Below are 21,797 nucleotides of genomic sequence, written 5' to 3' on the forward strand. Positions count from 1 at the left end.
CCTGCCTCTGCCTCCCTCGAGCTGGGATTAAAGGCATGTGCCACCATTACCCAGCTGGACTGAGGTTACATATCATGACTTGCTATCAGAAGGACATGAATCTAGAGCAGGGTGTGATGGGGTCTTACATGGGTCAGCATTGCCAATGATGTCACCTGTGTTCTACTCTAAAGCAGGGGTGTCGCCACACCATTATGACTGGGCTATCTTTGTCATCCTGGGTCTGGTCTACTTATTTTCAATGCTTTTCTCTTTCATTTAGGACTGTCCCTGCTGCCAATAGAAGCATCGGAATCAGAGCAGCTTCTTGCTATGGTTGGGTATCCTCTAACAGCATCTAATGTACATAGCAAATACTTGGGAAGTGTGTGGGCTTTTACTCTCAGCAAGATTTTCTTAACTATACTTTTTTTGTTTTGTTTGTTTATTTGAGACAGGGTCTTACTGTGTACCCTGGCTAGCTTGGAACTCAGAGGATAGAAGAGGGTTATCAGATCCCTGGAACTGAAGTTACAGGCAGTTTTGAGCTTTGGTATGGGTGCTGGGGATTAAACCCAGGCCCTCTGCAAGAGTAGACAAAGCTCTTAGCTGCTGAGCCATCTCTCCAGCCTCGCATGGCTGTATTATCAAATGAATCTAAATCGTCATCACCTCATACTAAGAGTGGACATTCCTAAGATATATCTTAGATGATTTGGTTTTTATTTTTGAATTATATTTATTTTGTGGGCTGTGGGCACATACTACGGTTAGAAGACCGAGTGTGGGATCCGTTCTCTTCTACCGTATGGGTTCCAGGGATGGAGCTCAGAGCCGTCTCACCCCGCATGTGATCCTTCTGTTCTTGCGGTGTTAGAAGTGACCCCGTTAAGTGTATTTCCCCCACACTCTGATGTACTCTTCTGACATTTCTGTCGTACGCTGTTACAGTTAAATCATTCCCATTGTCTTCAGCCAGCGCCTAGCTACCTGGTCGGATTTGTTGAATGCGCGAACTGGAAAAGCTTGTGGAAGAAGCATGACTGGGACCATGATTTAGACTGCTCAGGAAACAGGCAGCCCCTCCCCCAGCACCAACACACACACACACACACACACACACACACACACACACACAAAGCTAGGTCTTTACCCACTTGGCTTTCCTGTGCCTTCCGAGGACCCCACCCCACCCCCTTTGCCTTTTTCATGCTTGGAAACATTTTGGTGAAGCCGAGCTGGAACCAGAGCAGTAATTCCTCTATTGGAAGTGAACGCCCCAATGTGGCCCGTGGCCAGCTGCCTTCTGGGTGGCACAGGAACAGTTGGTGACAGCTGGATACAATCAAGTTCCATTACAAACACGTTTTAAGTGCCATTCACACACGGAAGAAACTGCGCGCTTTAGCAAAACAAAATCTGGAGATTTTCAGAGCAAGACAGTGCCCCCATCTGAGCCTGTGCAGCCTTTTCCTGTGTAAGCACCCTCTTCTCCCATGGCCTCCAGGCTCTCCAAAGCTCAGAGCTGGCAAGTGCAGGCCACGATGCCTCCTGCCTGAGTGCTAAGGCCTCCAGTTCAGAATCAAAGGCATGCCCACACATTCCACCACATTCTTGGGGGGAGAGACCCAAGGCTGGCCCCTGGGAGAGCTTGTTCTGCCTCGGTTCGTTTGCATCCTTTCTTGGGGAGCATGGAGGACTCCGGACAGGGTCAGGTATAGCATTTGCTCACTGGATCATGAAGCAGGTGTCTTGATTTCTCAGGCTTTGTCATCCTTCTCCCCAAACTGTGTCAGTCCTCCTTGGGCTGCTGCCCAGTAGCCCGTGATGGTCACACTTGTGTGAATATAGCCATCTGGCTTCCATGTCTGGCCTCCACTGGCACCTGCATTTATGTGCACCTACCTCTGCATACACATAATTAAGAACGAAAATAAATATTTAAAATATTTGTTTATTCACAGATGTGTATACCTGCATGAGTTCATGTGTACCACGAGTGTGCAGGAACCTGTGTCAGATTTCCTGGATTACAGGCAGTTCTGAGCAGCCCGATGTGAGTCCTGGCAACTGAACTTGGTTCTTCTGGATGGAAGAGCAGCAAATGCTCTTAACCACTGACCCATCCTTCCAGCCCCCAAATACGTCGTAAAACCACAGAAACATGGGGAACGTGTCCAAAACTGGTTGGTTTAAAACAATAGGAATGTGTTTCAGGCTCTGGAGGGCAGGTGTGGGCCTGCGGGGCTGTGTTCCCTCCAGAGGTACTGAGCGAGGATCCTTCCTGCCTTTCAATTATTGTTCCAGGTGATCTTGGGCTGGCGTGACGCCAGCTGGTGCCACTTCACATGGCTTCTCTTGGCTTCTTCTGCGTCCAGATCGCCATCTTAAACATCTCACCGTCTACTCTAACATCCTCTTGATCACACCGCAAGAATATAGTCCCCAGATATAGTTGTGTTCGCAGGCAGCAGGGTTGGAACGTCAACATACCTTTTGCGGGACACAACTCAAGCCATGACTGTGTAGAAAGGCTCTGAGAGGGAGCTCAGAGTGCAGGGCTTCCCAGAAATTCTGCATGTGGGCTGACTGGATGTATGAGGGCAAATGTATGTTACTTGCATGTGTGGGTTTTTTTAAACTTTTATTTATTTATTTTTGTATGTGTATTGTAATGATAAATGTTTGCATGCTATTCTGTTTTTATTTTTTCCCACTTCCTGCAGCTTAGAAATCATCTTGTATCCGTAAACACAGAAATCTGTCTCAATCTTTTTTTTTCTAAAAAATATCAGCACAGTAAAACTATTTAATGCTCTTACTCTTTAAAAATATGTATTTATTTAATGTGCATGTGTGTGTGTCTGAGTGTATGCCTGTGCACCGTGTGCATACAGGTGTCAGAGGAGGCCAAAGGAGGGTATCTGATCCCTTGAATCTAGAGTGTGGTCTGTCTGATGTAGGTGCTGGGAACTGAACCAGGTCCTCTGTAAGAGCAGCAAGCTCTTGGCAGCTAAGCCATGTCTCCAACTCTCTTCTCTGCCAAACAAAAATAACAAAAAGCAAACACTAAAACTTTTATTTATTTCAGGGTGGTTGCCACAGTGTTCATGTGGAGGTCAGAGGACAACTCGCGGGAACTGACTCTTTCCTCTCATCCTCTGGGGCCCCTGGGACAGAGCTCAGGCTGGCAGAATGGCAGCAGGCACCTTGACCCACTGAGCCATCTCCCTGACTCTGTCTCAGTGTTTTCGAAGGCTCCCAGCACTCTGTATACAAAGCAATCCAAACATATTCAGTTTGTCCCCTATTGATGGTCTGAGGATGCTTTCTCACAAGGATATTTGGGGTTATTGTTGCTAAATAAATTTATTTCTCAACTCTAAATTTTGAAATTATAACAGAAGGCTGGGGTAGATGGTAGGAGGTCACCTGGGAGCTTCAACTCTTCAGGTGTGAGTGTATAACCTGGAGTAACTGTGGGAACCAGTACAGTAAAGGGGTGATTGTGGGGCAGGCGGGAAAGGAGCAATAGAGGGGGGATTGCAGGATGCATGTGGGGTGGGCAGGAAAGGAGCAATAGAGGGGGGATAGCAGGGTGCATGTGGGGTGGGCGGGAAAGGAGCAATAGAGTGGGGGATAGCAGGGTGCATGTGATATGAAAGGGGAATAGGGAAAAATGGGCTCTAATTGGGGATGGGGAGGGAAATAATTATGGGAGAAAGGGGGAGGAGGGTAAAATAGCAGTGAGGATGTCTGGAAAAGTCCTAAGGTCTATTCCTCCTCCTATCTACCTAAGGTACCTATAATGCTAGAAGTCAGTGTATAAACAGACAATTTCAGTGAAATTTTCCCATTTGGGCTGACAGTCCCCACCCCCAGGAGCCGTAGACTAACAAAAACCCAATACCAGGCATGAGCAGTTGTCTTCTGAGTTGTTTTGAAGGCTGTCCAAGAGACTCCCAAAACATTATCGGCTATTGCCCTCAGTTACACCCCCTCCCCCCAAAGATGGTAAATCCCTATTGCTGAAGAAACCATGTACTTCGGACACGGCCCAGAGGTCCAAGAGCTGGACCTGACCTGGAAGCCTCCTTGAGGACTATCTTCATACTATCAAAAGGTACCCTGCAAGCTTCCGAAGGAGGGGACCAACCAACCTACCTACCCACGACAACTACGAGCCACCATGATGACCAGCATGGCAGTGGTGGCACACAGACATTGGTGGTTACCAGCAGCTCTCTAATTAGACTTAAAATTCACCCAACACAAGGAGAATCATGCCTAGTGCTAGAGCCAAATCCGTTCCTAGTGCTTGTGAAGTCAGTCGTCTTAGAGAAGAGCCTACAACTGCCACTTTAGTGAACCAGCAAAATCCCTTACTATATTCTAGGTATTTGTCCTGTTACCTACAGATAAGAGTAATTCTCTGTTGTAACCAAGGAAAGTTTTTTTTGGCAACAGATAGAGACAATTAGAGAAAACCACAACTAATCAAAATGCAGAGCTGTGGAGCCCAGCCCCAGCTGATACATTGAAGGCACAAGTCCTACACCTAAGGCCCAGCAAAGAGCAGGTGGAAAGACTCTAAGCACTGGAGGATTGGGACGTCTGCCGCAAGACTGTGTCTCCTAGAAATCCATGAAGTCTCACCAGCATGAGTGTCTAAGCGTGACCCAATAAGGCTGACACCAATAGTCATGCTAACATGGGAAGGGAAAGCTCAACCCTACTCAGAGAATTGCGGAAAGCTAAGCAATGCTGAGAGTGGGGAAATAGCGTTGCCGGGAAAGAGCACAGCAAGTAACTGGTCACCCACAACCAAATGGTCAGCCCTGAAAACATACATATGAGGAACAGTGCACTGCCCGAGCAGGCTGTGTTTATACATTTAGGAACAGGAACACACCTACACATGTGTACCAACAAAAGGAGGTCATGAAATTGAAAGACAGTAATGAGGAAATACATGGGTGGGTTTGGAGGGAGGGAAGGAAGTGGGAAATGATGTAATAATATTATAATCTCAAAAAAATGTGTTTGAAGGAGCGGCATTTCTAAGAAGGGGCTCCTGTGACTGAGGATGTGTAGGGGACAATTAGGTGAGACAGGCAATCTGCTCTTTTATTTTTATTCTTTTGAGATAGGGTCTCTCTTCATAGTCCTGACTGTTCTGGAACTCACTCTGTAGACAAGGCTGACCTCAAACTCACAGAGATACACCTGCTTCTGCCTTGCAACTTCTGAGTGCTGGAATTAAAGGCATGCACCAACACATGCTGGTAAATTTCTCAAGAAAATGTTTTCGGCGTTTTTTTTTGTTGTTGTTGTTGTTTGTTTGTTTGTTTGTTTTGTTTTTGTTTCTTTTTTTGTTCTTCCTAATGTACCTAGCATAAGCCAATAACCAACTCCTTGGAGGCAACACCATGGGTATCCTTGTTGGGAGAATGAGGTAGCAGGAGCCAAACGTGTGATTCACAGGCCACTGAGGTAGTGAACAACAGATGTGAAGGCCCCAGAGGATTTGCAAAAAGGGGACCAGGGACCAAGGACCAGGACATGACGCTGGGGAAAGAGTGAGAAAGGCATGGGTGGGAGTTAGAATGGAACCGGCAGGGTGAGCCAGACTTCCAGCAAACTACAGCATTTTGTATAATCACAAGGTAAAGAGTGCAAAGTGCTAAACACTTCAGACAGACAGACACATAGACAGACAGACACATTAAAGAAAAGTTGTCAGTGGGATCAACTAGAAAAGGGAACATCCTAATGAGAGGCCTGAGGAGGCTAATTCTATTTTATTTTTTTAAAATTTAATTTTATTAGTATATGGGCATTTGCATGCATGTACGTGTAGGCTCCACATGTATGCAGTGCCCTGGAGTCCAGAAGATCTGGGATTGAAGTTATAGATTGTTGTGAATCACCATGTGAGTGCTGGGGATCAAACCTGGGTCTTCTACAAGAACAGGTGCCAGGTGCCATCTCTCCTGCCTCACCAAACCTATTTTAATGTTGTCAAAAGAGGAAGATGGAGAAGGAGGAGGAAGAGGAGGAAAAGATTTGTTTATTTTCATTTTATATGTGAGTGTATGTATGTATGTATGTATGTGCACCACATGCATGCGTGGTGGATGCTGGGTACTAAACCTGGGTCCACTGCAAGAGCAGCATGTGCTCTTAACTTCTGAGTCATCTCTCCACCTCCGGCCTTTTCTTCTTGTTGATATTAGTGTATGCAAGTGCACCTTTTTCTAGTGGCTCACAACCACCTGTATCTCCAGCTCCAAGGGATCTGTTGCCCTCTTCGGGCCTGTGTGGATACCTTCACACACATGTTCACACACACAGAGGTATTCTCACTAACACAGACACAGACTTAAGACATTTTTAAAAAAGTCTTTAAAGAAGAAATTTAGTCCTGGTTTCTCTACCTCCCATTTCATTTCTGATATTTTTCTCATAGATCCTTCCAGGAAAATATGCATATGCTTACTGCAGTGCATCCGCCACAGGGGCACGTATAAGGTGGTGCATTGGGGGATCTAAATGCATTGAAGTTGCACAGAGATTTTGAGTAATTACAGATGTGGGTGGCTGTCATCCCTTGGGGAGGAGGGATTGCTGCAGGCCACCCACCAGCCCCATGCTCTGCAGCCAAGGGCACGTACTGAGGAAAGGGGACCCACAAGGAAAGGCCTGAGTTTTCTTCCACTTTGATCTAAGCCCTTCGTGCCCCTACAGAAGCCCAGATAGTCCCACGAAGCTGTTCAGGTAGTGATGTCACAGAAGGGGAAGCTGTGGAGGGAGAAAGCTGGTTCTGGGACTGCCCTTGGGCAGCTCTGGGATTTCAGTTCTGTTTCAGTGAGGAAGGAGCTCCTGCCCGGTGTCCCCTTTGGTCCCTTTGTACATTCTTTTGCTGTATTTTAAGTTGTTTTTGTTTTTGAGATGGAGTTTCATTATGTTGTCTTTCTACTTCAGCTTCCAGGGAGGCTGGGCTAACAGGCATGCAACAGGCAGGCACCCCTACCCTAGGCCTTTCGGGAACTATTTTAAAGGGCCCTGTAGGACCTCAGTGGGGTTGGAATGCTTGCATGGTGTAGTGGTGGGGACATCTGGGACAGGGACCTATCACCTGATGATGATGTCCCAGCCTACGTGTGACTCTCTAACTCTTTGGGGATCAGTTTTCTTTTTCTCAGGTCTCTGGGATGCAGCCTAGGGCCTCTCACCTGCTAGGCAAGTGCTTGTTACTGAGCAGTAGTCCCTGCCCTAAGTGTCATTTGTCTGGGGTTCACACACAGGACAGGGTATTCCCTAAGGGCCTTTCCACATCATTAGTTGGTGCTTCCACGGATAGATTCCGCAGAAACCTCCTGGGGAACAAATGTTTGAACCTCCCCAGGGACAGCCCCTGACCAACACTGCTAAGGAGGATCAACGGGTCCTCCCCGCACAAGCCCAAGAAAGCAGCACAGTTGACGCTTAGACTAAGGTCGTGAAGCCTGCAGTTGACACGTCCTCCTATGGAACCGGACCCAGGTATAAGTAAAGAACTCAGATGAATTTAGGTAACTTCCTCTTGGCCAAGTTGGAGTCCAAGGTGGATTCAGCTTGGGCCACCTACCCTCCGGTGGCGCCCGTGACCTTGGGTCGGGTAATCAGCCCAGTGACCGGCTTGCCCGCCCGACCAGCAAGCCACGCCCTCGGCCTCCGCACTCTTAGGAAACTCGAAACCCGAAACTCTGCTCCGCCCCGCGGAGGGTAAGGGGCGGTGCTTAAAAGCAAAGGCGTGGTTTAGGGCGGGGTCACATAATAGGCTGAGCCGCCGGTGCCGCGCGTGCGTAAACGCAAGCTAAAGAGGCGTCCGTAAACACCTGGTTGCAGCTCGGGGGCGGGGGAAAGGGGGCGTCCACGCACGCGCGCTATCCTGGGGGGGGGGAAGGGGCGGGACCTCGTGCCGGGGGCGGGGCCTCGGGAGGCGCGTGCGCACGCGCGTGCGGGCAGTGCGGGCGCGGCGCGGGGGGCGGGGCTCCGGGGCTCGGAGCTGGCCTGAGGCGAGCTGGTGTCTGGCAGGACTCGGGCTGCGGGAGGTCAACGGCGGTCTCGGGGACCGGAGCCGGTCGCCGGCGCCATGGAGGACGACGACAGCTATGGTGAGTGGGGCCCGGCCGGTCCACCGCTCCTCCGTGCGCTTCCGCCGGCGCCCGGCGTCCCTGGGACGGGGCGGGGGGCGCGGAGCTACGGGCTGCCATAGTGCGAGGGCCCCCGGGATGACTGGCCAGGTGCTCGCTGGCCTCAGGATCTTCAGGGCTGAGGGTCACCTGGACTTTAGAGTCGCCGGGAACTGTGTCACCCGGGCCCGAGGATCGCCGGGAATCGAGGGTCACCCGGGGCTGAGGGTCACCCAGGCCTGGAGAGTCCGGGGCAGGGGTCGCCCGAGGCTGAGGGCGCCCGGAGCGGGTGGTGTTAAACCCGGTATGATGGTCTCCGGGGCCCGGGTTACTCAGGCCTGAGGGTCGCTGGGGCTGAGGGTTTCCGAGTCTGAGGGACCCCAGGAGGGGAGTCACCGGGGCTAGAGGGTCTCCGGGGCGGGGGTAACCCGGGCGCTGAGGGTCGCCAGAGTCATCAGGATGCCGCGGAGTCCCGGGGCGTCGAGGATCGCCAGGACCGGGTGGCTTGGGTCTGAGTCTCGGAGGCGAGTCTCCTGCTGCTTGTCACCAGCTTGGCTGGCGCCGCGAGCCGCTGCGGGAGCCACACGCCCGGCCTGCGTTCCCTAGTAGTTTCCGGCTCTCCGGGGTGTTAGAAGTTACGTACCCCATCCAGCTCTTTGTTCCGAGATGAACACGAGTGGCTTGACCAAGGCCTCTGAGACGGGACCTCGGCCAGGTTCGTACTCCTGGTCCCCACGTCTGTCAGTCACGGCCTGACCACACTTGGCAAGGAGATCAAGTTTGAGCTATTGCCTGCAGGTAGACGGGAGGGTAATGACACCAGTCCACACCCTCGGTCAGAACTGAAGCAATTCAGATTCTCTCGGCTCACCTTGCTGGTGGTCAGCCAGGGCCCTGGTAGCTTAGAGGCTTTGCAGTCTCAGGAGCTGCAGAAGGTTATTTGCAATGCTTTACGTGGTGTCAGCATTGTGTCCAAGAGGAAAGGAAGAAAGAATGGCAGGTAGAGCGTGGCAAACTTTTCTGGTTTGGCAGGGAAGTACTGATCGGGAACTTAACATGCTTCTTGGAGGCGGACTCTGGTTTATTGCCACACAGGCAGCATTGCTGCCTTCTACTCTGCCATCAGGTATGAAAATGCCAGAAGGGAAGCATGCTAGGTCTTTGCAGGTAAACCTGTAGAGAACTCTGACCTGGTGAAGCTAGGAGGGTTATGGCTAAGCGCCCGACCGTGAGCCTTGGATGTGTGAACACTGTTACATTGAGCGTTAGAGGTGGCGCCTGTGCAGTGGAATTCAGGCCAGCCTTTGCTGCCTTCCAGGTAAAAGCAATGTGGGCCCTTCCTTTATGGTTGAAAAGCTGCTGGCAGGCCCCAAGAGAGTGCTCATCCCTTTTGGACCCTCTGAGATTTGTCTTCTGCTGGAAACCTTCACAAGCTTTGCCCACTCCTCTCTCATTCCTGTCATTTGTTGCCCCTGCTCTGCCATGCTTTGTTCATGCCCTCCCCTGGTGTTACTGCCTGCTGGGTGAGGCGAGAGGCCGCTGCTCTGGTTGGTTTTAATAGTAACTGCCTTGATTCAGGCATGACTTCTACTTGGAAAGGAAAAATGGAAGCAGAGCGTTTTAGTTCCTGTTATTGACATGAACAGGGACTGAAACCCAAATTTACTATATAGTTCTGGAGGTCAGAAGTCCAAATTAGGTCCCACAGGGCTGGTACCAAGACATCATTAGGGCAGTATTCCTTCCAGAGACTGGAGGGAAAAGTTGGCTTCCTTGCCCTTCCAGCTCTGAGCATGTTTGCTTCCCTTGGTGCATGGCTCCCTCCGCTCTTTAAAGCCAGTGGGTAGCATCCCTCCTTTCTGTCTACCAGCTGTGCTTTCATGAGGACACTTTGTGTCACAGCCACCTGGATAACCCAGGATAAGCATTGTAGCCACCCAAGGCATCAGACTTTCTTATGTCCTGTGAGGAGACACTTTTTAAAGATTTTAGGATTAGCACATTGACATCTTTAAGTTTTTTGTTGAATGTTTTTGTTTGTTTAATCCATATGTAAGTCAGAGGGCATCTTACAGGAATTGGTTCTCTGCTTCTGCTCTGTCGGTCCCAGGATCGCATTCGGGTTGTCAGGCTTGTCACCGGGTACCTTAACCCACTAAAGTTTCTCACCATCCCAGATGTGGGCATGTTTGGAAGCCATTGTTAGAGGACCTGCACAGAGTGGTGAAAGCTTGTCTCCCCCTTTATACACCTTTACATCTTTTTATCTGGGAGGAACTAGAGGGACTAAGCTCAAGAAAACCCAAATATCATATGGTATACAATGATCATGGGAAGGTGGAGGTTAGCCTCGCTCGCTTTTTCCCTCCCTCCTTTCCTTCCCTCCTCTCTCCTCTTCTTCCCCTCTCCTCCCTCCTTCCCCCTTATTTCCTCTATCCTTCCCCATCTTCTCTCCTCCTTTCCTCTCCTCCTCTTTCCCCTCTTCCCCCCATTTCTCCCCTCTTCTCTCCTTCCCCCTCTTCCTTCTCTTCTCCTCTCCTCTTCTCCCCTCTTCACTCCTCTCTTACCCTCCTCTCTCCTTTTCTTCTCTCTTTTCCCCTTCTCCTGTCCTTCTCTTTCCTTTTTGAGTTGGGGGAGCACCTCCCTATGGTGCTGAGGCTGGCCTCAAACTCCTAGGTTTAAGTGATCCTCCTGCCTTCTGAGTAGCTGGTGCTACAGGTGTGTTGCCTTTGTGTCTGGCTGACCTGCCAGCTCGTTTTACTTTAGTGTCAGAACTACCCGTTCCCCTTAGAGGCTATGTAGAGAACTCACTTGGACCGGTTTCCACATGTTAAGAGGAACCGCATGCTGGGGGTTCATGAAACACACAGGCACACTCAGGGCCTCCATTGTCGTCTTCCAGATGAACTTCTTGCGCCATAATACTTTGTTTTTTAAATAATAAGAAACTGTTTCATGTGGCTTTGACATTTTTACATGCAAATGTTTAAACCATCTTTGCCCTTTCTGCCTTTGTGTCGGCCTTGGGCCTTTACTGCCGTTCTGTGGGAAATACGTTTGGATTACAGAGCCATCAGTTTGGTATTGAAATGAAACCTTTGGAGCACAACTCACGTATGGTGTGCTGAAGACAGAGCACATATCTTCGAGGTTTGCTGCCCAGTTAAAGAAACTTACAAAAGCATGTAGTGAGGCCTGTCTTGATGCAGCCTCTTTAGTATTCACCAGGCAGAGATCATTCGATAACTGCACCTGTGCAGGCTGTACCTTTCCTGGTTCTAGAAAAAACTCTGGTGGCACCATGGAGTCCTGCCAGACAGTATTGTTGGCTTTATGTTCAACTGTGTGTGTTCAGGGAAAAAAAAGTGTAAGCTTAGATTTTGCGTCCATCCCGTTTAGGACAGACACTGGGTCTGAAGTCAGATAGTGCTCTGTGTAGTACTGTGCAGGACTGTGACCACAGAGCCACGGGAGGGCCTCTTCACTCTGCTGCACAGTAATTGTCATCAGGTTGGGGCTAATTCCTGGATTCTATTATTAACTTTTTTGAACTTTGAGACTAGGTCTTATGTAGGCTAAGCTTGCCACAAACTCATGTGTCTCTCAGAATAACCTTGAACTCTGGTCTTCCTGCCTAAGTGCTGGATCACAGATGTGCACCACTCCCAGGTTAACGTCTTTCCTAAGCATCATGTCCTTTTAAGTTAATTCTGTGTTTTCTTTATGTGTATGAGTCTTTTGTCTGCTATGTGTGTGAGTCTTTTGTCTGCTATGTGTGTGTGTGTATGTATATATGTATGTGCGTACATATATACACACTATATGTGTTCCTGATTTCCTTGAAGGTCAGAGGAGGGGTCACATCCCCAGGACTGTAGTTGCAGAGAGTTGTGGGCATCATGTGGGGGTTAGGAATCAAAGCTGGGTTCTCTGCAAGAGTAGTCAGCGCTCTCAACCACAGAGACAACCCCAGCTGCCATATAATACCTTTTTTTTTTTTTTTTTTGAGACAGAGTCTCGTTGTATAGCCCTGGCTAGCCGAGAACTTACTATGTAAACCAGGCTGGCCTTGTATTTACAGAGATCTATCTGTCTCTGACTTTCTATACTGGGGTTAAAGGTGTGTGCACCATGCCTGTCTTCCCCATATAGAAATTTAAAAGGAAAACCCTTGAACTCTTCCCTTTATCGTAGCAGACACACGTTGAACACCTTGTTTCTACTCCTTTCAGGTCGGATTGCCTAGGCAAGCTGTCGACAGGTAACTGGCCTTTATGTTTAAGAAAGCTTTCACATGAGCTGTGTGGTTATTCCTTACAAAAGAGGTCTGCCAGATACCCTGCACCATCCAGCTCCTGAAGAGCCTGTGATGTAATCTCCCCTCTGAGCTCCTGGGCCCAGTGCAAGCAAACTTTTAATTAGATTATCAACATTTAAGAAGAGTGAGAAAATCTAGGTTTCAGTTTCTTGGTAGAGGGCAAGCAGCGAGGTAGGACATGCAGGAAGATAGCTGATTTGCATAGCATGTGGGGATTACTGAAGTGCAGCTGCACACTTGGTGTCTCTGGCTCATGAGGGAAGTGTGCAGAGTGTACTCAGGGCTAGGATGGGGAGATAAAAACAGACACAGCACCCAGAGCTTTCAGGATCACCTCTCATTTGTTCCTTCTGTCCATCCATCTCCTGTCGCCGTGTTCACTTGAAGACTGCCAGGATCTGACCTGGTTTAGGTGTGGTCTAAAGCACGGGGGTGCCCCAGGAGAAGTAGAGCTTTCCTGAACTGTGCTCATTGTAGGAGCCTCGCTATGGAGAAGTGTGGCTATGAAGGGCAGGTGTGGAAGATGTAGGCTGTAGAGAGTCTGTTGGTGGGAGTAGGGCCTCTGGGCAGCTGTAGCCTAATTTTATGTGCCCAGGACTCTGGAAGGTACTTCAGGGAAAGGGTTGTAGAGTGGAAATAATAACTGTCCACAACAGGAAATCCATGTGTTGTACTATAGCCAAAAGGAGAATTTATATCTGTATCTGATATGGGAAGAGATGCTCTAGGGTGAGCTGTGGAGATCATGGAGTTACAGAGGTTGTGAGCCACCGTAGGGATGCTGGAAATCAAACCCAGGTCCTCTGCAAAAACAACAAGTGCTCCTAGCCACTGAACCATCTCTCTAGCCCCAAGAATAATTTTAAAGCTGATTTTTCTTTAAAGAAAAAAGGTAGGATTAGTGATTTCCCTCCCTCCCTCCCCACTTCCCTCCCTCCCGCCCACCCTCCCTTCCTCCCTCCCTCCTTTCTTTTTTTGTTTGTTGTTTGAGACAAGTTTTCTTGGCAGTCCTAGAACTCACTCTGTAGATCAGGCTGGCCTCAGACTCAGAGAGATCCACCTGTTTCTGCCTCCCAAGTGCTGGGATTAAAGATGTGTGCCAACACCTGGAGGGTTTTTTTTTTTGTTTTTGTTTTTGTTTTTATGTGTCCGGGTATTTTGCCTGTATGTCTGTGTACCATGTGTATGACTGGTGCCTGGTATATAGAGTTACTGATGGCTCTGAGCCACCATGTGGGTGCTGAGAATTGAACCTAAATTCTCTGGAAGAGCAGGAAGTGCTCTTAACCACATTTTCTAAAATGCTGATGTCTTAAGAAAGGTATTCATATTTCTCACTATTGGTCGATATCCTAGTCTCTCTGAACACTCAGATAATTGGCCCTTTTCCCCTTATGGGTCTTACTACTTCCTCACTCATCACTGTGCATCCTGACTCCCCGGTCCTCAGGTTTGAAAACAAGACTTGTTTTTAACCTTCATAGAGTACCCTGCCCAAGAGAAGACGGGCTTGGGGATTTTGTTTCTTCTTCCTGGCTTCTGACCTCAAGCCTTGTAACCTGATTTCCTGTGCCCAGGATTGTTCCCAAGGGTTGGTCTCCTGCCAGACTTCTGGGAACTCTCAGAGACTGTGTAATAACTTCTGAATGTGTATTTTGCCAAGATCTTGGCTAACTCCAGATAGGCTTAAATGTAGTGACATGGCCGTCCAGGGTGGCTTCCCGGTAGTGATCATTTTGCATCAGAACCCTGGCAGGATGACCACCTTCCCATGACTGGTCCTTAGGAAGACCATGGTGTTCCCTCCGCTCTCACTTGGAGCAGCTTCTGCTGGACTTTTCTTTGTCCCCATGTGAGGGAAGAAACGGACTTTGGGAAGTCAGTGTGTAGTGAGAGAGTGGAGATGGGCCTCCACTCGCCTTGGCTCTCTGCAGACAGTGTTCTGGACAGGACCGGAGCATGTCGCATTTTGAAGAGACTGCTTTTTTTAAAAAAAATTTGTGCCTCTAAGGCAGGCTGTGGGGCCTAAGGTCCCATTGTAGGCAGCCTAGCAACCACGGAGGACTAAAAGATTGAACCAAGTCCCTTCTGGTGTAACGTGCAGAGTTCAGGGTTTGCTTTCATTCTCCATCCCAAACAGGACTACTGACCCTCCTGGGTCTGTTTCACCATATGTAAACACTTTTCTTTGTTCTTCTGTGATCTGGATAGCATTTCATTGTTTTTAAATTTGTTTGCACACTTAATGATTTTGCTTTAAAAAGGGCACCATTATGTGAATTGAGAGCTTCCTTAGAAACATAAGACTACTATAATTACACATTCCTGGATGGATGTCAACATGTCAGGGAGTGTAAGTATATTTAGAGTTCTTGGTGCATGGTGCCAGTTTGCTTTTCAAAAGGACTGTACCTGTGTGCCCCATTCATAGCCATGTGGGCAGTTACATGTACACATAGTGCAAATAAGCCTGGGGGAGGGTTGGCATCTAGGAGCTGTTCAGCTGGAACTGATAAGGAGGTCATCAAATGATGTCTCACTAAATCTGTTGACTCCTAGCTAAGTTAGAAGTATTCATTTTGATCTTTGTGTGTCATGAGCTGGCTATAGGATGATAATGTCTTAACCAAGATGAACCCTTTTAATGACCTCTGTCAAATCACCTGATTTACATATTTGCTCACTCTGCTATTTTAGGCATGGGGGAAGTAGATGTCAGTTCTGATGGGGGCTTGAGGCAGATTTTGGTCAATTTTAGTTGCTTTGAACCTGTCACTGATATTGTTCCTAAAATTAAAATCTTTCTGTCTTATAGTGTTATACCTCTGATAAAGTTCAGAATCTTTCCTTTAGAGCAGTGGTTCTCAACCTGTGGGCTTGGGGGTTAAATGACCCTTTCAGAGTGTCATTCCGTTTTTTTTGGAAAACACAGCTTTTTATATTACGATTCCTAACAGTAGAAGATTACAGTTATGAAGTAGCAATGAAAATAATTTTACGGTTGAGGTCACCACAACACGAGGAACTGTGTTGAAGGTCTGCAGCATTAGAAAGGCTGAGAACATTATGCTAGAGGAAAATTGCAAGTTAAATGGATGGTTAGTCTTTCTTTTGATGGTGGACAGCTCTGTCTTTGGGTTTGTAGGCACCATACTCTCTCCTCTCTGAATATGCCATGTGTCAAAGGAGATCCTTTTTTTCAGGTAGAGTTTTGTCTTATCTGTTTGGAGCACCCGTGACTAGGAGACTATTACTCTCCAGTACAAACAGGTGATGGCCTTTTTTCCATCACCTGTTTAGATTAGAGGTCACTTAAGGGCAGGGCAGCCCTGACCAGCAAGCTTCAGAGGTTGGAGAACCTGAGCTGAAGATCCTTGCTGGTAGATCTCTCCTTCGTGCCCCTGACCAGCCTCCTGCCACACCTAGGCCCCAAGATGAAAGTCCTGCAGAGTGGGCTTCCAAAGGAAAGCTCTTGCCTGAACCTGTCTGCACTGCATCCCCAGCCACAGCCTGGTTGTCTGTCTAATTATTGTTGCTTAGTTTCAGTTGCAATAATAGAGGCCTGGAGGAGGCGGAGAAGCGTTTAGAAATGTTCAAGAAGTGAATCCCACATCCTCTCAAACTGCTGGTGATGGGGTTTTGCTTCTCTTTGCCCCGGCAAACGGGGGCAGTGGGGATTTTAGCAGGTTGTTGTTCAGGGAGGATGATGCCAGTGTTCCTGCGGTGGTTGATTGGGACTTACAGCATGGGTCAGGACAGCACCTTCCTGCCTGCCATGTGCCCATGTGCACTGTTTTTGCTTAGGGGTGGCTTTTAAGGTGCCATTACTGTGGAGGGTGCACTGGTGAGAACCTTTCCAGTAGCTGGTTTTAACTGCTTATTCAGTCAGCAGGTAGTGGTCACTGCTCTGGTCCACACAGCCTAGGTGTCAGGAGGCTTTGGGCCTCAGAGAAGGACATGAGCATGAGGGTAAGCCATGAAGGACCATGTGATAATGGATGTGACAGGCACTGCACTGGGGAGGGGAACTGTCATGGAGGAGCTGGTGGTGCTTGGACTTGTTTAGAAAGGTCAGGTGATCTAAGTAGGCAGAACGTGGCAGATACACTGCAGGCAGAGAGAGGGAGAGGTAGGCCAGGAGGCCTGAGCTACAGGTATAGTGTGTGCCTGGCAAAAGGTGGAGCGAGGAAGACTGAGGGCTGAGACGCAGCAGGAGGTCTCTCTCTCTCTCTCTCTCTCTCTCTCTCTCTCTCTCTCTGTGTGTGTGTGTGTGTGTATGTGTGTGAATATATGAGAGTGTGTGTGCATTTTTTAAAGATCTATGAATTAATCTGGCACTGAGTGCACAACCTTCCATGTGTAACTTGCTGAGGGCCTAACTTGGGGCAATGGAAGCAGAGGAGAGAATAAATACAGTGATGGGCAGGAAGTAGACAAAATTTGGTTACCAGTGCTTGGGAGGGCACAACACAGAAGATGTGAAGGAAGAGCCAAAAGGAAGTATCAAAGTCAGGTACTCTGGTTTCTGACTTTGACTGCTGAAGAACACTGGATTCTAACTGCAGCAGTGGGCATGCTGCAGGAGTCTAACCCGCTGCAGCAGTGTACATACTGCAGGAGTCTAACCCGCTGCAGCAGTGCGCATACTGCAGGAGTCTAACCCGCTGCAGCAGTGCGCATACTGCAGGAGTCTAACCCGCTGCAGCAGTGCGCATACTGCAGGAGTCTAACCCGCTGCAGCAGTGCGCATACTGCAGGAGTCTAACCCGCTGCAGCAGTGTGCATACTGCAGGAGTCTTTGGAACTTTACACAGCTGGATTTGGATAAAAACCGAGACTATGAGAATCTGAGTGGGAGGCGATGCCCAGAGCTGACTGTGAAGATGCCAGCAGTGGCACCTCAAGTACAGTCCCACTGGTGGGCAGGAGAGAGGAGACCAAAGACACAGGCATGCCATGCTTCAAGCAGCTAGATTGTTAAATGGAGAGAGTAACAGGGTGGCGAAGAAGGCACACCAGGAGCACACTCAGTAGCTGGAGGTGATGCAGAATAGAGAATGCTTTTTGCTTTTAATTTATAGTCCGGGTGGCATTGAACCCCTGTGTAGCCAAGGGTGATCTTGAACTTCAGCCTGTACCTCCTGAGTGCTAAGATGATGGGTGTGTACTGCTACACCTGGTTTGTGTGGTGCTGGGGAGGAACCTAGGGATTTGTGCGCACTAGGCGTGCACTCTACCAACCAAGCCATTGCCCCTGCTCATAATAGAATTAAAAAACCCTTTTCGGGAGTTATTCCAGGCCAGTATTGAGTTAAACAGTGTTCTTTTGTGTTGGGCAGTGACCAGCAGGAGTGGGCTCAGGTTTCATCTCCCTCCTGCCCTGTGTGTAGCAGCTGCAGACTGCATGTGCTTTTGGAATCTCTTCAGCATGTAACTTTTTCTTGCCTTCTGAGTCCCCGAAACATAATCTCCAACAACCATAATGACCAAAAGTAGGAGCATATGTTGAGTTTTAGCAAATTCTGATGGTTCAGCACTGACCAGACTCCCTTGTCATCTGAAAGCATCCTGGCAGCTCATGCCCTCTCCATTCTGGAGTTCTTCCACATACCATTAATATCATTGCCTTGTTGACATTCATGTACCACTACACACACACACACACACACACACACACACACACATCATCCTCAGGAATGCCCTCCATCTACCACCTTTGGGATAGGGGGTCTCTCATTGGCCTGGAACTCCCCAGTTTGGCTAGGCTGACTAGCCAATGAGCCCCAGGGAGTCCCCTGCCTCTGCCTCCCAGCCCTGGGATTACATGTGCACACCACTATTTCCAGCATTCTTACATGAGTTCTGGGGAATCAAACTCAGGCTTTCATGCTTCAAGACAAGCATGTACCAACAGAGCTGTCTCCTCAACCCCCTTTTTCTTTCTCCCTCTCTCTTTCCCTCTCTTTCCTCTCTCTCTCTCCCTCATACTTTCTCCCTCTTTCTCCGTCTCTCTCTCTTTCCCTCTCTTCTCTCTCCGTCTCTCTCCCTCACACTCTCTCCCTCTTTCCCCCCTCTCCCTCTCTCTCCCTCACACTCTCTCCCTCTTTCCCTCCTCTCTCTCTTTCTCTCTCTTTCCTCTCTCTGTCTCTCCTTCTCTTCCCCCACTCCCTCTCTCTCCCTCACACTCTCTCCCTCTCTCTCTCTTTCCTCTCTGTCTCTCCCTCCCCCCCCATCCTCCACTGTGGTCTAAACTGTTCTATTTGTCTTGTTAACTTAGAACAGACCAACCTCTCTCTGCTAAGAACTTGCTTTGAGAATCTAAGAGAGCACAGGTCCTGCTTTCACAAAGCTCGTGGCATGGGGCTCACAGACCTGTGGTGGGGACAGGGACCTAGTTTCCATCATGCTCTGTGTCGAGGGGGGAGCATTCCTGGTCAGGGTGACCCTGTGAACTGCCTCTACCATGTGAGCTGCTGGCATTGTGTACTTGCTGTTTATCCCCACCAAGGGATGGAGGGTTGCAGGATTGCTGTCAATGAAGTGACAGGGCCCCCTCCTTCTCCCCATGCTCCTCACTCCTGCTCTCCTTGCTCTTCTCCTGCCACCTCCCCTTCCCTCCTGGCATCGCTAGATCTTTTCTCAAGCCCAAAGCTGTTCTTCCAGTGGATGTGCCCTGTCCTTGGGTCGCTCTTGCTGCCCACATCTGTTATTGCACATTTTATGTGTTCTGTGCTGTGTATACTCTGTTTAAAAATCACTTTTAAAACTTTTTTTTTTGCCTCCACTCGTAACTGGGCATAAATAGCTCTGTGTCCCAATGTTGTCTGTGGTGCAGGTCACTGAATCATTTACGCTAAAAGAATTGAGACTCTTAGGGTTGACGTGTTTGTGGGGTCACGGGTAAAGGTAGTTTCTGTTTCCTAAGCCTTCTGGGTAGTAGTAATTTGGATGAACCCATGTCCTTTTAGAGCCTCTGCCCAGTGAGTTGGTGTGATGGCATCAGGGTCATGCAGCCGGTCTTTGATTCCCTGGAGCCCAAATACTCCAGGTTGGTAGTGGTCAGCCAGACATTACAGTCTGAGCTGACTGACTGCCTCATGGGCACCTAGAGCCTCGTGTGGTAGAAACAAAGACCGTCTGTGGGAAGCACACATTCAGTGGAGGAGTAGAGCAGAGCCAGGTAGGTATAAACTCTAGAATCTGTGTATCTGAGCTGACTGTGCAGCTTCCAGAGGAAAAGCAGGGTTTGGTCAGGGTTATCAATAGGCCAGAGAGCTCAGGCAGTATAGGTTAAGAATGAGCTTTGGGCTTACGTCCAGAACTGTGAAGTAAGAACACTAACTGTCTTTGAGGGACTTCTGCAAAATCAGTCTTGTGTCACCTGGTGCCGGAGGCTCAGCTGTGGTCTGTGGGTCTCAGGAGCACATCCAGGTGCCCTGGAAGCACTGATGCCATCTTGTTCTGATGTCTCTTGGTGGACTGTTACTCTTGTGAGGATGACTACCTGGTAATTGGACTGAGAGGTTGGAGCTTCAGAAGACCCTGCTGGTACTCTGACAGCCACCTCCTGCTACTCCGGTTTTGACTGGAGAGTTAAAGAGCAATTTCTTTTTTACCTATCACTGAGATATCTTATGGATGCTCTCTATTCAGACTGCCGTGGCAAAGCATGCAGGAGGCAAGATTCTGCAGGAGTTTCTAGGGTTAGACCTGGAAAGTTGTCTTATACCTTGTAATGGTTCTCTGATCTCCCAGCCTAGACTCTGCCTCAAGAGGAAGCAGCACTTTGGGAGTGTACCACAGGGCAGCAGGAAGGCTCCTCTGTGTCTGGGATGTCTCAGACGCCCAGGGGTTCCTGCTGCAGTGACCTCTGACCCTGCTTGTCTGTGTCACTTAGTTGACAGGACTTCCTCTTGTTATCTGACCAGCCTACAAGCTTAGCAGGGCTTGGCACATTGGCTCTAAGTTTGTTGACTAAATCCTAAAATCTCTGCCCTAGACAGTTTCAGCATAGGAGCTGAAGTCACAGGCTTGTTCATGGCAGGTAAGTCCTACTTGGAACCAGAGCCCTTGTAGCTCATGCACGTGATCTGCTTTCCTCCTCTGTGGGTCTGTGGTCTGTTTGGAGGTCTGGTTCCTGATGCAGCTGGATGTGGGCTAAAGCAGTTAAGTCCCGCTCTTGGCTTGTTGGGACAGTGATGCAACACTTTGTGCCTTTGATTTGTTTTGTTTAGTTTTTATGTTTTTTGAGACAGGGTTTCTCTATGTAGCCCTGGCTGTCCTGGAACTCGGGCCCTGTAGATCAGGCTGGACTCGAACTCACAGAGATTCGTCTGCTTCTATCTCCTGAGTGCTGGGATTAAAGGCATGTACCACCACTGCCTTGCTTTGTTTGTTTGTTTTAGACAGGGTCTAACTATGTAGCCTGTGACTGACTTGGAACTTGCTATGTAGACAAGGGATAGTCTGGAACTCACAGAGATTTGCCTCCCTCTGCCTCCTGAGTGCTGAGATTAAAGGTGTAAGTCCCCACATCACTTTGTGCCTTTGAGATTTCAGTATAATTTTTTAAAAAATGCACATTTTATTGAAAAATATAATTATTATATACTTGAAAGATGAGTGTAGCTAGCCAGGAGGTGGTAGCACATGCCTTTAATCCCAGCACTCAGAATGCAGAAGCAGGCAGATCTCTGTGAGTTCAAGGCCCCTTGGTCTACAGAGCTCAGTTCCAGGACAGCCTGGGCTTCACAGAGAAACCCTGTCTCAAAAACCAAAAAACAAAAAGCACACCCCTCCCCAAAGAAAAGAAAAGAAAAAGAAAGAAGGAAGGATGTGTTTTCCCAATTCAAGGGGAAGGGCAGACATAAATAATCCTTTCAGCCTCCACTCTGGCTCACCAGAGTCCTGGGTCAGAAGACTCTGTTGTTGCTGCCCGGCCCTGAAGGTGTTTCTGTGCTCTCTTCCAGAATACAGCTAGTTCTCTTCTGTTTTCAGGCAGTGGAAATATGTCTGAACAATGGGTTGGGAAGGAAAAGGAGTTCCTTATTCTGAAAGGACCTTGTTTGATGATTGTTTCCTCAGATGTCTGTCCTTTTCCTACATCACGTGGACACTGGAGGACGAAGGGGAGCACAAATGTATTGAAGGCGAACTCAATTTAATTTCTACGCTGAGTAGATCTCAAGTCAAGTTTCTGGCTAAATGCTGGTGTCCTTTCCCTTCCTGGCCATTGTTAGCTTCCATTTTCTTAAACATAGAAACTTGTGTGCACAGCATTGTAATAAGGGGAACTTACATATCCTCAAAAATCAGCACAGAAA

The 21,797-nt window shown here is 48.7% G+C and overlaps 1 protein-coding gene across 1 annotated transcript in view; it reads left to right on the forward strand.

Annotated features, from left to right (window-relative positions):
• The first annotated feature begins 8,004 nt into the window (after window positions 1-8,004).
• The window catches only part of Cyth1 (cytohesin 1), an 82,767-nt gene continuing 68,974 nt past the window's right edge, over window positions 8,005-21,797 (forward strand). The window contains exon 1 of the mRNA XM_085696117.2: window positions 8,005-8,138. Coding sequence (XP_085552243.1) covers window positions 8,117-8,138 — 22 coding nt within the window. The 5' untranslated portion in view covers window positions 8,005-8,116. The remainder of the gene's footprint in view (window positions 8,139-21,797) is intronic.

The sequence above is a fragment of the Myodes glareolus genome, chromosome 9 (genome assembly GCF_982192425.1).
Source record: "Myodes glareolus chromosome 9, mMyoGla1.1, whole genome shotgun sequence".
NCBI lineage: Eukaryota > Metazoa > Chordata > Mammalia > Rodentia > Cricetidae > Myodes > Myodes glareolus.